The following is a 16,456-nucleotide window of genomic DNA, read 5'->3' on the forward strand; positions in this document are numbered from 1 at the left end:
AACACCCTATAGAATGGCCCCAGCCGAACTCAAGGAACTGAAACTACAATTACAAGAATTGTTCGACAAGAGATTTATTAGGCCGAGCACTTCACCTTGGGGAGCACCAGTTCTATTTGTCAAGAAAAATGATGGTACACTTCGTCTTTGTATCCACTACCGAGAACTAAATAAAGTGACCATTAAGAATAAATATCCATTGCCGAGGATTGATGATTTACTCGACCAACTACAAGGGGCACGGGTCTTTTCTAAGATTGATCTGAGGTCGGGCTACCATCAGCTGAAAGTTAAGGCTGAGGATGTCGAGAAGATTGCTTTTCGGACAAGGTATGGCCACTACGAATTTTTGGTGATGCCTTTCGAAGTGACCAACGCTCCTGCAGCATTCATGGATTTGATGAACAGAGTTTTTAAGCCGTACCTAGACGAGTTCGTGGTTGTTTTCATCGACGACATACTGATCTATTCCAAGAGTGGTGATGAGCATGAGCATCATTAGAGACTAGCCTTACAAATCCTAAGAGACAGGAAATTATATGCCAAGCTTAGCAAGTGTGAATTTTGGCTTTCCAACATTTCATTTTTGGGCCATGTGATTAATGAAGAAGGAATCTCTGTTGATCCAAGTAAGATTGAAGTCGTCGTGAATTGGCCGACGCCGACCAACGTGTCCGAGGTTCATAGTTTTCTGGGTTTGGCTGGCTATTACAGGAAGTTTGTGAAGGATTTCTCAAGGATTGCAGTACCACTGACACAACTAACTCAGAAAGGAGTGGTTTACGAATGGACCGAGGATAGGGAATCAGCTTTTCGGGCGTTAAAGAAGAGGTTGGTTACAGCACCGATACTTATACTACCGTCAGACAAAGAAGAATTTCAGATTTTTAGTGATGCTTCACATAAGGGATTAGGTTACGTGTTAATGCAAGGAGGTAAGGTTATAGCGTATGCATCCCGTCAGTTGAAACCTCATAAAAAGAATTATCCCACCCATGATTTAGAGCTAGCAGCCGTGGTGTTTTCTTTGAAGATTTGGCGTCATTACTTGTATGGGGCTTCTTGCCAAGTTTTCACAGATCATCAGAGTTTAAAGTACTTATTCACTCAGAAGAAGTTAAATTTGAGACAGAGAAGATGGCTTGAGTTATTGAAAGACTACGACATGCAAATTCAGTATCACCCAGGTAAAGCAAACTCAGTAGCCGACGCATTGAGCAGAAAATTGGTTGGAAGTCTGGCATGTTTAGCCATGATTTCAGTGGAGCCGACTGTTATAGAGGAAGTGAAGGCCAGACAAATGGAAGACGGATTCTTTAAGAAAGTTGCCGATGAGATTCTCATTAAGCCGAGGTCAGGGTACACTATTGAAAATCAGGTACTTAAGTTTGAAGGAAGATTGTGCGTGGCCGACATTCTAGAGTTGAAAAGGAAGATTCTACAGGAATCTCATGGTTCCAGATTTGCTGTCTATCCAGGGAACACTAAGATGTATCAAGATGTGAAACAAACTTTTTGGTGGCCGAATATGAAAAGAGAAATAGCCGAGTTCGTATCCCAGTGTTTACATTGTCAACAAGTGACAGCAGAACACTAGAGGCCAGCAGGACTACTTCGACCTTTGCCGATTCCTGAGTGGAAATGGGAACGCATCTCCATGGACTTTGTGGTTGGTTTGCCGAGGACACAAAAAGGCATGGATTCAATTTGGGTTATCATTGACAGATTAACCAAGTCAGCACACTTCTTGCCCGTTCAGACTACATTCAATGCTGACCGACTTGTTGTACTGTATATGAATGAGATTGTGAGACTTCATGGAGTGCCGATGTCCATTGTGTCAGATCGAGATCTGAAGTTTGTTTCTAGACTTTGGCAGAGTTGACAAAGGGCTTTAGGAACCGAGTTGAAGTTTAGCACAACTTTTCATCCCCAGACTGATTGACAAACAGAGAGAATGATTTAGACACTCGAAGATATGCTCAGACTATGTGTGTTAGATTTCAAGGGAAGTTGGGAAGTACATCTACCGTTAGTAGAATTCGCTTACAACAACAGTTATTAAGCTAGCATTGGCATGGCGCCGTACGAAGCTTTGTATGGAAGGAAGTGCAGATCACCGATATGTTGGACTGAAGTGAGAGATAAAGCTTTGATTGGCCCCGAGCTGGTTCAAGTTACAACTGAGAAGATTAAGCTCATTCGACAAAGGATCAAAATTGCTCAAAGTCGACAGAAGAGCTATGCCGACCAGAGAAGAAGAGAGTTGGAATTCGAAGTTGGGGATCATGTATTCCTGAAGGTTTCACCAATGAAAGGAACTTCTAGATTTGGGAAGAAAGATAAGTTAGCACCTCGTTACATCGGGCCGTTTGAAATACTTGAGAAGGTTAACCCAGCTGCCTATAGACTGGCTTTACCACCAGAACTAAGTCAAGTTCACAATGTGTTCCATATTCGATGTTGAGGAAGTATATTCGGGATCCACTGCATGTGATTGATCATTCCGGAATTAGGATTGATGAAGATTTAGGCTACGAGGAGAAGCCAATGAGAATTATTGATAGACAAGTGAAACAGTTGAGGAGTAAGTCGATACCGATGGTGAAAATCGAATGGAAGGAGCATTACGGCAAGGATGCTACATGGGAGATGGAAGAAGAGATGAAAGTCCGATATCCGGAATTGTTTTCGAATCAAGGTAACTCAAGTTTGGGGACCAAACTTCTTTAAAAGGGGGTAGGATGCAACAACCTGCACTTCATCTTAGTCATGCTTTCGTGCATTTATACGATTTTGTCTTGTTAAGCTTGCATTTCAAATCTCGTCTTTGTTTTGCTAAGTGTTACTGCATACTTTGTTCCTTGCTTGGTGTGAGTTTAGCCGAGGTCATCCTAAGCCTGGGTCGCACCTTTGAGTCTTTTATACCTAGGACTATCTTGGAATCTTTTAGTTAACCTCCACTCGCACCTTGGCATCTTGGCCAAGATGTCACTATCTAGGCCGAGGTGTTCATCACCAAGGCCGAGATGTACATTATCTAGGCTGAGATGTTACCTTTGCGCCTAAGTGATCTTGTTCCTGGATTGGTGCAACCTAGACCGAGGTGTGACACATCTAGGCCGAGGTGTGGCACAGCTAGGCCAAGTGTTGTCCTTCTTAGCCGAGATCATTACCTGCCGGAGTGGCTATGTCATCTTGCTTGTTGAACACACTTTGTCATGGTCTTGTCTTTTCACTCAGTCACCTTTTTGAGTAGAGCCAACCAGCCGGTGCAACGTGTCCCTACAGTGGGTTAAGTCAGTGAGCTGTTGAGAAACACATCATTTTTGTATCATATCCTTGTCTTTTAGAGAGAGAGGCTCTAAGAAGAAGAAGGAGTTCTTAGAAAGGGAATAGATTTCCAAGCTTGATCTTCACACCTTGAGCCGTTAGGTTCGTGTCTTGAGGTTAGAATCTTGATCTACTCTCATTGTTCTTATTGTTCATCTAGCGGCATTGCATGATCGAGCATGATTTGTAAGCCATGCATCGATTTAAAGTTTGGTTTTAGAAAGAGAAAGTGTCATTCATGTGTTCTTGAATAAAAGCCTTGTTTGATCCGAAAGCTTGCATTAAGATTCATGTTTTTGTGTTCGCTTTCATAAAGTCTTCGAGTATGGGTACTCAGGTCCATATTTTTGAATTCATAGCATGAAATCTCAAATTTTGTAATAACAAGTTATGCTCTTTGCATTCATGTTCTTCATGTTCATCGAAAAAAGGGAAACCCAAGATTTTCCCGACTTCGTTTCCCTGAATGTGGCCATCGGGACCACACCTCGGCAAGGAGGTGTGGGACCTCGGCCAAGACCTGGTTGGTGCCCACTATGTTTTTCCGAGATGAAGAACCGTGTTTTGTTTTGATTTGACTTAGTTTTGAAGGAGTGCCGAGATTATTTGTATTCATGAAAAGCTTATTTGATAGTGCATTCAATGGGATTTGTTATGTGCTTGTAGGCCTTGGATCCTTGCCTGTGACCTTGACGTTTGAAGAACTATGTGAGTGGTATCTTTAATAAAGATATGTTATAACGTTTTGATAAGCCTTGCTTTGCTTTGTTTGAAAAGTATTTAATCAAGCGTGAATGATTATCCTTGTTTTGTGTGCCAAATATAAGCTTTGTTTTGGATGACAACCTTTGAAAGTCCGTACGTGCTAGGGGACTATAAGCATTTGTAGCACAACCTTTGAAAGTCCGTACGTGCTAGGGGACTATAAGCATTTGTAGCACAACCTTTGATAGTCTGTACGTGCTAGGGGACTATAAGCATTTATAGCACAACCTTTGAAAGTCCTTACGTGCTAGAGGACTCTAAGCTTTTGTAGCACCTTTATTAATGTCACCCCTTGAAACTTGAAAGCCTTGAAAGACTTTGATTGATGAAGCTTGAAAGACTTGTTAGATGAACTTGTTTTGCCTTTGATTTTGTTCAAGATATAATGTGTATCGCTTTGATAAAGATCTCGGATATTATTCATGCAAACCCTTTATTACTTGTACCATTCACTGAGTATCCAAGCTCACCCTCTCTATATATATGTAGGTGATGAACAGGACGGCGGTGACGCCTAGATGTGCTTTGCAACTTGTTTTGGACTCGCATTTTGAAGCATCTTGAAGATCATGCTTCTTAGCTTGTAATTCATTGTGTTTTGTATATGATGGCTTGAGAAGCCTTTTGGTCAAGATGTGTTTTTTTGTATTTCATTTTATTGTATCCAAGTTGTAAGACCTTGATAAGATGTATGACATTCCATTCGATCTATGCACAGCTCTTATAGACTAATTAGATTTAAATTTATTGCTTCTGCACATGTTAGCACCATATGTATACTCTGAATATGTGTGAATCCTTGTAAATTGGCCTTTGGTAAACTCGGATTATTGGCCATCACGGCACCATTCTACTAGGGGCGGAATGGGGTCGTGACAGTTAGGGGACGATACTGAAGTTGAGCCTTGCACAAAGAAGCAGGCAAAGGAAGCTTTAAGTGATACTGAAATTGGAGTCTTATGCTAACAAGTATGAATTGGAGTCTAGTTGCACAAAGACGCAGGCAAAGGATGCTTTAAGTGATACTGAATTGGAGTCTTGTGCTAACAAGCATGAATTGGAGTCTAGTTGCACGAAAAAGCAGACAAAGGATGCTTTAAGTGATATTGAATTGGAGTCTTCTAACAAGTAGGTTAAGGAAGCTTCAAACAATGAAATATTCTCAGAAGTTTCAAACCCAAATTTGTCTCCAAGAGATAATGCTTGCAGCATTCAGACTATTAGTAGTCAACTGGCCGAGTTGGTGAGCAATAACCAAGTTGCTTCTTGTGAGAATTCGTCCACTTGTTCTGGGAATTCAAGATCCGAGGAGAGCCTAAATGAAGAAGAGGAGAGTAAAAATGATACATATGGGGCAGTTTCTACGTCCCTTTTTGTACGCAAGATTCCAAAAGATTTCAGCTCCACTGGTATCAGGAAAATTACCTTCAAATTCAGCAAGCGTAAGGAGGACTATGATAATCAGTTATCTGCAACAGTAGTGGGTTCCGGGTCTGATGGCATTTCCCAGTGGAATCATTCAGCATCAGATGATATGAATACAGAAATAAGTTCATATGGGAAGGTTGTTGATGAGAGCAACAAAGCTTTTTTATGTCAGCCTAATATGGAACTGAAAATGTCTAAGAAGGTTCTGCCAGACAGTTATCCCACAACTGTTAAAAAGCTTTTATCTACTGGGATTTTAGAAGGAGCTCGGGTGAAGTACGTTACTACTTCACAGGAGGTATGTTGTAGTTCCATTTTTATTTTGGTAAAATTTCACTCAATCTTTAAAATATGTGGAACTCTTATTCTGTTTCAAATGATTGTAGAGAGAGCTTCCTGGAATCATAAAAGGCTGTGGATATTTGTGTGGCTGCTCATTATGCAATTTCTCCAAAGTAAGTTGTTTTATCTCAATTTTTTTTGTGTGTGTGTGTGTGTGTATGTGTGTGTGGTCATTTGGCTGTTTTTTGCATTTAATTTTGTTTACCATACAATTAAATGGTATAAGCAGATACTTAGTGCCTATGAGTTTGAGTTGCATGCTGGTGGCAAAACTAGACACCCGAATAACCACATATACCTGGAGAATGGGAAGCCAATATATAGTGTAATCCAAGAACTCAAGACTGCACCACATAGTGTACTAGATGAAGTGGTAAAGAATGTTGCCGGTTCATCTGTCAATGAAGAGTCTTTCCAGGTTTGGAAAGGTGATGCAGATTCCAAGCTTTTAATTTACTTTTTAGTGCTTTAGGCATAAGCTGTTCATTTCGCAAAAGCTCTTCTTTTTAGTTATTGAATTGATTTTGACATTCACTTTTACCCGCAGAAAATCTCCAAGAAAACAGTCATATGGTTAAAACTGAGAAGAGACGTCATATCATGTTCCTGGGATGCATCATGCTACCACAAGGTACATGAAATATTTTCTTTTGGGAATTATCTCATTAATATATTTTATATTTGGTTTTGAATCAGATTTTCAAAATACTTGTTTAACATGTAAAAGTTCATTTCGAGCTTACAAATTTATTATCCAATATGATTTGTTGTGTACATAATAAAGCTGTTTGGTGTTGTGCAAATAATAACAGGAAGGTGAAACTTGAGTACATGTGTGTCATCATATACTGCTAGAAGACTCATGCTGTATATACATGTCATATATTTTGCAAGTATAAAAGTGTACAATGTTCTTTTTGACAGTACATTGCCATTCTACTAATGCATGGTTGTGGTGATCTTAATTGTGTTAGAGATTATGGTTTGTGGCCATAATCGCTTAAGAGACCCACCAAGTAGCAGGTTTATGTTAGTTTAGGATTTTACGAAGCATAGTTTTTTGAAGGCTCCTTATAGTTTATTTGTTTATTTTGATTTTGATTTTTTATATTGTGTGGTCAAAGAATTGTTAGGTTATTATTTTAGCGGCCAACAACATCACTAAACTGAAGCTTTTGGCTGCAGTGGTCAAATGATAGAAGACAACCTTTGCCCTACTTTGTCTTCCTATGTTCAGAACTACGATTTTAAACAGCAAAACTGCATGAAGGAGGCGTTAGAGGGGAAGAAAAAAAGGGTCTCTAAGAAGTTCGCTCTCTCTCAATTTGTTTTTTCTTATCTATGTTAGTTAATTCATATTTCTGAAACAGACAAGATTCTTTTTCATTGAATTGATTGCTAAAATGAAATTCATCATTCTCTCTGTCACTAATTTTGCAATCTTTTGTGTAGGCCAAGCTTCTACCATTCTAGTTCAGTTGTGAAACAGAAAAAAACTGCAGAAGGTCGTACCAAGAAAAGTTAAAACTTATTCTCTCTATTCTCCCTCTCCCTGGTCAAGTGTCTCAGTTTTCTTGGTACTTTTATAGAAGTCTGCTTCTAATTCTGGGATTTTTTGGGCTTGGCTTGAAGTCTTATGCTTATTGAAATTTTGCAAATTGATTACAGGGATAATGATCTGCATCGATTACTTTTCATGCCTAATGGACTTTTAGATGGTGCTGAATTGGCCTACTATTCCAAAGGACAGGTGGTTTTTTTGATGCACTCTCTTCTTTTGCTGACGTGTTTATATTCTTCTCAATTTCTTCATTTTATATATTTTATTTTTTTATTGCAGAGAATACTTGGGGGCTACAAACAAGGAAATGGAATAGTTTGTAGTTGTTGGCACAACACTTATTGAATAAAGTGCTAGGATCCCCTTCTCTTCGCCCCTTTTCCCCCAGACATTTATAGGTCTCAGTTATGAGATTATTTTCCTTTGTGAGCAGATTAGTCCTTCGCAGTTTAAGGCTCATGCTGGATGGTCTGCTAGACGCCAACCGTGAGTAGCCTTAAAAAAACCTATCATTGGTTCGGTGATTGTGAGTACGCTATGCTAAATTAATATTTTCCATTATTTACTTGTTGGCTTTTTGGCTTTTCGAAGGGTATTTTTGTGAATGTGAGCGTGCCAGCAAGGATCAATCAGTCCTTACAGAAATTATAATTGCCAACCAATTATCAGACGATTGTGTTTTAGTTCTTTTCAGCCTCAATGAAGAGGACTTTTACTGGTGGCTTGACTTAGGAGAAATTAAGAGAAATAACAGTAATATGAAGAACAATTGAAGTATTTCATAAAAATGAACACTTACAACGGTCCGAACTCAGCCTCGGAGAGGTTTACAACAGCAGTCTACTTGAATCTACTTGAAGCTACTCCTATGAATCGAAGTGCAGTGCGAGTATTTAAAGTGCAGATATTTAAAGAACAGGTATTTAAGGACTGGAAATGTAAATGACTGGAAAGAAAATATATGAAGTAAATGACTGGTTTGTATGGTCTGAGTCCGTCCTTCTTTCTGGGGGCTACCCTGCTATTTATACTCGTCAGTGATGACCTTCGAACTGCACTTCGAACTGTCGAACTGCTCCTCCATGATCGCTGGTCATGCTTCCTTACAAGTAGCTCCATTACGCCATTACTGGCAGTTGAGCTTCCCTTTTGTACTTAGATTTGAATATGAGTAACCGTTTGAAGACACGTCATCTTGCATCCCGTTTATTTGATCTAGTGTTACTCGGATCATGTGAGGACCAATGTTTATTGTCACGTGTACGATCAGGATTAAAGGCTTGAATAACCTTCCTTTATTATCCTTACTATGCCACGTGTCGAACTGTAACTGGCTTTTACAAAATATGTAGCCAACATTACCCCCCGCACTAATATACCCAATACTTGGTGATATTAGTGGATTGCAATTTTCCCGCGCTTCCAGAACGTGTATGAAGTCCATATTCTGGAAATACAACCGTCATCCATTTGGAGATCATCTACATTAACTCGTCGAACATCCCAATACCTTAGTATTCGAACAGGTTATGGCTGCATCAACTTCCCTTTCTTGACTCTTGATCTGCCTCAGTTTGTTTCTTCGATCCTCACTCTTCCTCCTACTGCTACTTCATCTCGCATGGCAGTTGATTCTCCTTCAGGGGATGCCGATAATTTTCCAATTCATGACTCATCACCAATGCCTACTTCCAGCCCTTCCTCACTTGATTTGCTGGTGACCAAGACCATAGAGGCTGCCAAAGATGCTCCATCTGTTTCTCCCATCCCTATGCAGCCCTTTGTGTCTTCCACCACAACACTCTCTATGCCCTTCATGTCAAGGGATGAGGTAGACATTTTTGAAGAAAGACTAGCTAGTCTTTTTGACATTCCTTCTACCTCTCCTACTTCTACTACTGAAGCTGAGCCATTAGCCTTGGCTAACTCCCTTTTGGAAATCTTCGAGAGTTCTCCTTCCTCCAGCAACAAGCCTTTTGTACCTTTAGTAGATTTGGACACATGCTTGCAACTGTTGACTTCCTTTTCGAGGATCCCCTTCGAGGCTCTACAAAGGCCTATCATCAGGAACGGGTTCCTTCAATGCTGTAACATTGCTGAGCAGTCTGCCATGAGTGTTTCAAGTCATCTATCTCAGGCTGCAGCTACTATTGATTTCTATCTCAACATTTGCCATGCTGCTAAAGCTGCGGATGATAAGCTGGTTAAGGACCAGAGTTTTGTTTCTCAGGTGCATACTGAAGTATCAACTCTGAAAGAGCAACACTCTTCTGCCTCCCACTTTCGAGTCCAACTTCTGGAGAAGAAAGCTCAGCTCGAAGAGGAGTTAGCTGCAGTAAACCAAGCCTTGGTTCGAACTGATAAGAAATTGCACATCACCAATCAAGGACTGGCTGATCGAAAAGAAAACATGGCTGCAGCTATTCAATTATTTCCTTCCCTTAGTAATAGGAAAGCTATTGTACAAAAACAATTAAAGCATTGTAATGATTTTTGGGCCAACTTGTGGCATAATGTACTTGATTCTTTATGAAAGCACACTATTTTGAATATAATTTGAACAAGCTTTGTGTTTTTGCATATGGTGTTTACTCTATCCCTTGTGTCTCCCAAACGGTTGGAAAATAAGGTTTTAGATATCTGCCATTAATCTTTTTGGGATGTACATAACCATTCAAATTTCTTAAATGGTATGCTCCGAAAGGCAGAACCCTATGAATTTGATATGGACCTTCCCAATTAGGTGACCATTTGCCAAACTTATGGCTTTTAATCCCAATTGGGAGTATTGTCTTCCATACCAAATCACCTTCATCAAAGCCAATGTGTTTGACTTTCTTATTATAATTCTCGGCTGCTTTCTTCTTTTGGAAAAGAATGCTATTTAATGCCAAAATTCTGGCTTCATCTATGCCTTCTAATTCTAAGCACATACTTTGATGGTATTGTTCAGGATTCAATTGGTCTTGACATCTTACTCTCAAAGATTTGACATTAATCTCTACTGGTAAGACTGCGTCATGTCCATACACCAAGGCATAAGGAGTGACCCCTGTGCTTGACCTCGGTGAGGTTCTATATGCCCACAGAACATCCAACAATAGGTTATGCCAATCCCTGGGATTGTCATCCACAACCTTTTGTATTCCTTTTTTCAAGGACTTATTGGATGACTCAGCTTGACCATTAGCTTGTGCATAATAGGGTGTGGAATTAACAAGGCTAATTCCAAATTCTGCCGCAAAAGCCTTCACCATCTTCCCATCAAACACAGTTCCATTATCAACTGTTATGGTTTGCGGGATTCCAAATCTATGGATCAAATCTTTAATAAAACCAATAACCTCTGTTTGGTCTACAGCCTTGTATGGCTTAGCTTCGACCCATTTAGTGAAGTAGTCAGTGGCCACTAGAATGAAACAATGATGTTTCGAAGAAGGTGGGTGTATTTTTCCCATCATATCCATGGCCCACCCTCTGAATGGCCAAGGCTTTACTACTGCATGTAGGTCAGTTATGGGCACGTGCCTTATTGTGCCATGCTTTTGACATGCCTGACACCCCTTTGCATATTCTATGCAGTCTTTAAGAATGGTTGGCCAATAATAGGAATGCCTTCGGAGCAACCATCTCATTTTTACACCAGGTTGATGAGCACCACAGATGCCTTCATGAACCTCAGCCATGGCTGTTAATGCTTCTTTTGGGCCTAGACATTCCAACAATAAGCCATCTCCCCCCCTTTTGTAGAGAGCATTACCATATATCATATATTGCATAGACTGCAATTTAACTTTTCTACTGGCCTTCGAAGATGGACCAACCAAGTACTGCATTATTGGATGCCTCCAATCTTGTTCTTGTAAGTCATTATGATTGACTTCCAAGATCACATTCCTTTTATTCAAAGGTTGAATTAATCTCTGATATGTTGTTTGGCTTATGTCCCTTTGGGTAGTATCCCTTCTCTTGAAGTTCGAAGCCTTTTGAGCCACATCATTGGCTCTATTGTTCAAGAATCTTGGAACATGGGTTACATTTGCTATTTGAAACTGAGAAAGCAAATGTAATGCAACAACATAATATGGCAAGATACTTATGCTTTGACACTTGAAAATTCCTTTCACTTGGTTGATCACCAATTGAGAATCCCCAAATATGTCAACTGCATGTACTTGTAATCCAATAAGAATCTCTAGTCCCACAATTAAGGCTTCATATTCAGCCTGGTTATTGGAACAGGTAGCTTCATCCACTCTAAAACCATGGGTAGTTTCTGTCCCCTGTGGAGACTTGATTACAATACCAATTCCAATTAACCCATTTGCTTTCGACCCATCGAACCACATTTGCCATGGCTCAACACTGGTCATACCAAGTTCCATGATCTCCTGGTTCTCAGTTTGAGATGGATGGTCTGCCAAGAAATTGGCTAAAACCTGCCCTTTTACTGCCCTTTGAGGGACATATTCTAGATGAAATTCTGATAAGGCAAGTATCCATTTGCCAATTCTTCCCCTCAACATTGGTCTAGATAACATATATTTAACCAAATCTGTGGTTGCAATTACCAAGACAGTTGTAGGCAAAAGATAATATCTTAATTTTATTGCAGCAAAATACAAAGCAAGACACAGCTTTTCAACAGCTGAGTATTTACATTCACACGAACTTAAGAACCTACTAAGGTAATAAATAGCTTGCTCCTTGCCTTCTTCATTATCTTGGGCTAAGAAAGCTCCCAATGAATCCTCTGCTGCAGCTATGTATAACTTCAAGGGCTTGTTCCCCTTTGGTGGCATCAGCACTGGAGGTTTAGCCAAGTAGGCCTTGATACCTTCGAAAGCAATCTGATGCTCTGCTGTCCACACAAATTCCTCTTCATCTTTCAGCCTTAACAAGGAAGAAAATATTTTAGTTTTCCCTGCAGTGTTAGAAATGAACCTTCGAAGAAAGTTAACCTGCCCAAGGAACCTTTGTAATTCTTTCTTACTTGATGGGGGTTTGGCTTCGATGATTGCTTTGGCTTTATTCTGATCAATCTGTATTCCTTTCTTGTGAACAACATAGCCCAAGAAATTTCCAGATGATACCCCAAAAGCACATTTAAGAGGATTGAGCTTTAACTTGAACTTCCTCATCCTTTCAAAAGCTGCTTCTAAGTGAAACAGGTGCTCTTTCATGGATTGGGATTTAACTACAATATCATCAATATAACATTCCAGATATCCTCCAATAAGATCATGAAAGATAGTGTTCATGGCTCTTTGGTATGTAGCTCCAGCATTCTTTAGACCAAATGGCATTTTAACCCACTCAAAGGTGCCAATATTCCCAGGACATCTGAACGCTGTCTTGTGGATATCTTCCTCTGCAATGCATATTTGGTTGTAGCCGGAATGCCCATCCATCATTGACAAGACTTGGTGACCTGCTGAACTATCTACCAGCAAGTCCACTATAGGCATAGGGTACTCATCTTTGGGAGTTGCTAGATTTAAATTTCTGAAATCGATACATACCCTCATTTTGCCATTCTTCTTGACTACAGGCACAATATTAGATAGCCACTCAACATACCTGGCTGTTCTAATAAAACCTGCCTTGAGGAGTCTAAGGATCTCTTCCTTGACCTTCTGAATTACTTCTGGACTCATCCTTCTTGGTTTCTGCTTATAGGGCCTGAAATTAGGCTTCATAGGGAGCCTATGTTCCACTAATGACCTGTCCAATCCTGGTAGTTCATTATAAGACCATGCAAAGCAATCTTTGTATTTCTTCAGAACAACCAAAAGCTGGTTTCTGTCCAGAGCATTCAAACAAGCACTTACATAAGTGGGCTGTTGTACAGAACCTTCCCCTAGATTTACTTCTTCTAAAGGATCTTGTGCATGAGAACTCCCTCTAGTTTCTGCTGCCTTTGAAGTGATCTTCGAGCTTGGTTCTGCCCCTAAGTTCTTCAGTTCAATATCTCTGCCCTCCTCCTCATAGACAAAATCTGTCCACAAGGCTTCCTCTTCCTGTATTTCTTGGACTTTTGTTTCAATGTCCAAAGCACAGTACTTACCAAGAGTCAAGACTCTAGCCTGTTGCTGCTGCTGTTTGCAGCCAATTATCATGGCCTCTCTCTCTTGCTCCTGAACTTTCTGGACTATTGCTTTTATGTCCAATGCTGAAAACTTGATCAAAGCCAAGGATTTGGCTTCTGGTGATTCCTCTCTTTGCCTATAACCAGGCATCATTGTCATCTCTAAGGACAACCTCTTCACCAGCACTTTTTTGGACTAAGTGCTTCAGGTGTGTCACCTCTTCATCAGCCGTCACTTCGGCTGAATTGTCATCTTTCATCAGTATACTGAGAGGTGTCACTCCCTCAATATACAATTTAGCCTCCGCAAAGTCTGCACAGGCTATGAAGGGTTGAGGATCTGCGTCGATCTCCTCTGTCTCTCCATTGCCCAAGGCCATCATGATTTTCTGATGTAAAGAAGAAGGCACACACTTGTTAGTGTGGATCCAGTCCCTTCCAAGCAAAGCATTGTATTTAGCATTACTGTCGATTACGAAAAATGCTGTCATACAATCCCTGGTTCCCACACTTAAATTAATGGGTAGAATCCCCTGAGCCATTTGTTTATCTCCAGCAAATCCAGCAATGGTTGTGCTGGTTGGTATCAACCTGGGATTCTTTTTCCCTAGTTTCTTCAAAGAAGATTTCGGGAGTAGGTTCACTGCTGCCCCATTGTCTACTAGGACTCGGTTCAGCTGTACCCCATCAAAGAAAGCTTTGATGTACAAGGGCCTGACGTGCTGTGTCATCGAATCCGAGGGGTACTCAAATGGATATGATAGATTGATGCTTACCACTTCTTCACTCTCATATCCATCTTCCATCGGGATGACCATTTCGAAGTTATCTTGCACCATACTTGCTTGTGAATCTTCACTGGAGATCTGAACTGGGTCAGCTTCCTGCCCCTCTTGATTCTCATCTCCAGCTTGAAATTCTTGTGGCAATATGTGCACCATGTTTACTGATACTGGGGGAAACGAGCCAAACTGGATGGCTGGCTGTACTTGTTTCCCCTCTTGGTTACTTTGGTTGACTCCCTCAGAAACATCCTGCATGATGCATTCTGGTATTTCATCACTAACTGATCCCTTCGAAGGATTTTTTTCAACTGGCTCTTTAGTCAGAAACGTTTGCTCAGCCATGAAAGCTTCAAACATCTCTTCCTCCACAACCTCTTTCTTCTGACTCACGCTAATCTCTTCTTCAGTCTCACTATCTGTTTCCATCAGAGCTTTCTCCAACCCTACCAAACTGGCCTTTTCTCTGGTTTTCAGTTCAGAATAAACCTTGGCCAACTGTTCTCGGCTGCAGACCACTGTGCTCTGTGGAACTGGCTTTGGAGCATGGTCTGATTTTAGGTTCTTCCTCCCTTCCGTTTTGACTGATGAAGAATTTTCTCCACCTTCCTTCAGATCCTTTTGGTACTGGGTGTACCTGCGCTGAATTTTTCTCCTCTGTGATCTTGAGATGACTGGGATCATGTCGGGTTCCCTCGTCTTTGGGTGTTTAAGCAGTACCCAGTTGTTCGGAGCCACCATAGGAGGCTTGATCATCCTGCCTTGGTTTACAGTATCTCCATAAGCACGTACCTCCCTAGGTTTGTTTTGCATTACAAACCAATCCGGGACCCCAGGTACCCATGAGCTTACTGATTCAGAAGCTGACCTGCCTTTTTCCACCTTCGAAGCCATCTTCGAAACTGGCCGTGAAGGTAAGTGCTTGGTTTTGTCCTCATGTTTTGAATCTGGTTCAGACCTTCGATAAGGGTGACCATTTTCTGTCCTGCGTGAAACTGATCTAGGGAGCCAATCTCTGGCTTTGATTCCATGGACTGAACTCCTCTCCAGCTTTCTTTCAGAATTGCTACTCTGCATTCTATAATAATTATGTGGTCTGGATTCATGCAAGAGTTCCTTGCCTTTGTCATGCATTCTGTTTACCACAGGCTCAACCACTGGTGGTCTCTGCCTATCACTAGCCGGATACGGCCTTTTGTTGTAAGCATTGGTTGATTTAGGACGTCTCTGAACATCCCTGTAGTATTGCTTCCCATCAGTTGGAAGCCCCTTCAACCACTTGTAACTGAGTCTGCACCTGGGGCACATTCTCTGCATCACTGCTGCTTCTAAAGAATCATCATCCAGTGACTCTTCATCAGAACATTCCATCTGGTGTGAGGAACCTTGTTCAATAACTGGTAGTCTTCTAGTATTCTTCTTGACGTTGGTTTGATTAGCAACATGCATCTGCACATTGACTTCCTCCAATTCTGTCAAGGACAAGTTCTGGAAATCTGATGTAATGACATTGGCTGCTGCCTCTCCAACTTCTGGAAAGGGATCACTGTCAATTCCCATGGCTTTTTCTGTTTTAGCTGAGAACTTCAAACTTCCTTTCCGAATCTGTTCTTGGATCCTGTCTCGAAAAACAATGCAGTTTTTAGTCGAGTGAGACCAAGAATTATGCCATTTACAGTATACTTTTCCTTTCAGTTCATCCGGAGATGGTAGTTTTACTCCTTTGGGCAACTTAAGGAAATTAGCCGCGAGCAAATGATCAAAGATGTCATCTGCTTTTGTTAAATCGAAAGAGTATTTTCTGTGAAAGTCTTTCTTTTTAAACTGCTGGTCTATAGTTGTATCCTTACGAATTAATGCTTCACAGATTACAGGTTCTTTGCCTACAATCTCTGCTGCATCTATTTCATAATTAGGATCTCTATAATATGTCTTATATGATGCATTATTTCGATCTTGTTCCTCTTCTAATAATGTTTCATATCGAGACACCTTATAGGTCAGTTCGACCAAATCTCTGAATTCAGTTGAATCAAACTTCTTTCGAAGCCTGAATTCTAAACCATTTTGAGCCAATCTGACGAATTCTGGCTCTGGCAGGATGACTCTACATTTATTTCGAGCCCTTTTAAATCTGGCAATAAACTGAGTAGCCTT

General features: G+C 40.7%; 1 protein-coding gene across 1 annotated transcript in view; it reads left to right on the forward strand.

Annotated features, from left to right (window-relative positions):
- The first annotated feature begins 1,300 nt into the window (after positions 1-1,300).
- Positions 1,301-16,456, forward strand: part of LOC145821364 (uncharacterized) — a 38,431-nt gene continuing 23,275 nt past the window's right edge. Inside the window, exons 1-8 of the mRNA XM_082917869.1 lie at positions 1,301-1,378; positions 5,231-5,824; positions 5,913-5,981; positions 6,098-6,296; positions 7,321-7,348; positions 7,537-7,618; positions 7,709-7,744; positions 9,003-9,146. Of these exons, the coding sequence (XP_082773995.1) occupies positions 1,301-1,378; positions 5,231-5,824; positions 5,913-5,981; positions 6,098-6,296; positions 7,321-7,348; positions 7,537-7,618; positions 7,709-7,744; positions 9,003-9,146 (1,230 nt within the window). The remainder of the gene's footprint in view (positions 1,379-5,230; positions 5,825-5,912; positions 5,982-6,097; positions 6,297-7,320; positions 7,349-7,536; positions 7,619-7,708; positions 7,745-9,002; positions 9,147-16,456) is intronic.

The sequence above is a fragment of the Camellia sinensis genome, chromosome 3, assembly GCF_055761805.1.
Source record: "Camellia sinensis isolate YWXY chromosome 3, ASM5576180v1, whole genome shotgun sequence".
Taxonomy (NCBI): Eukaryota; Viridiplantae; Streptophyta; class Magnoliopsida; order Ericales; family Theaceae; genus Camellia; species Camellia sinensis.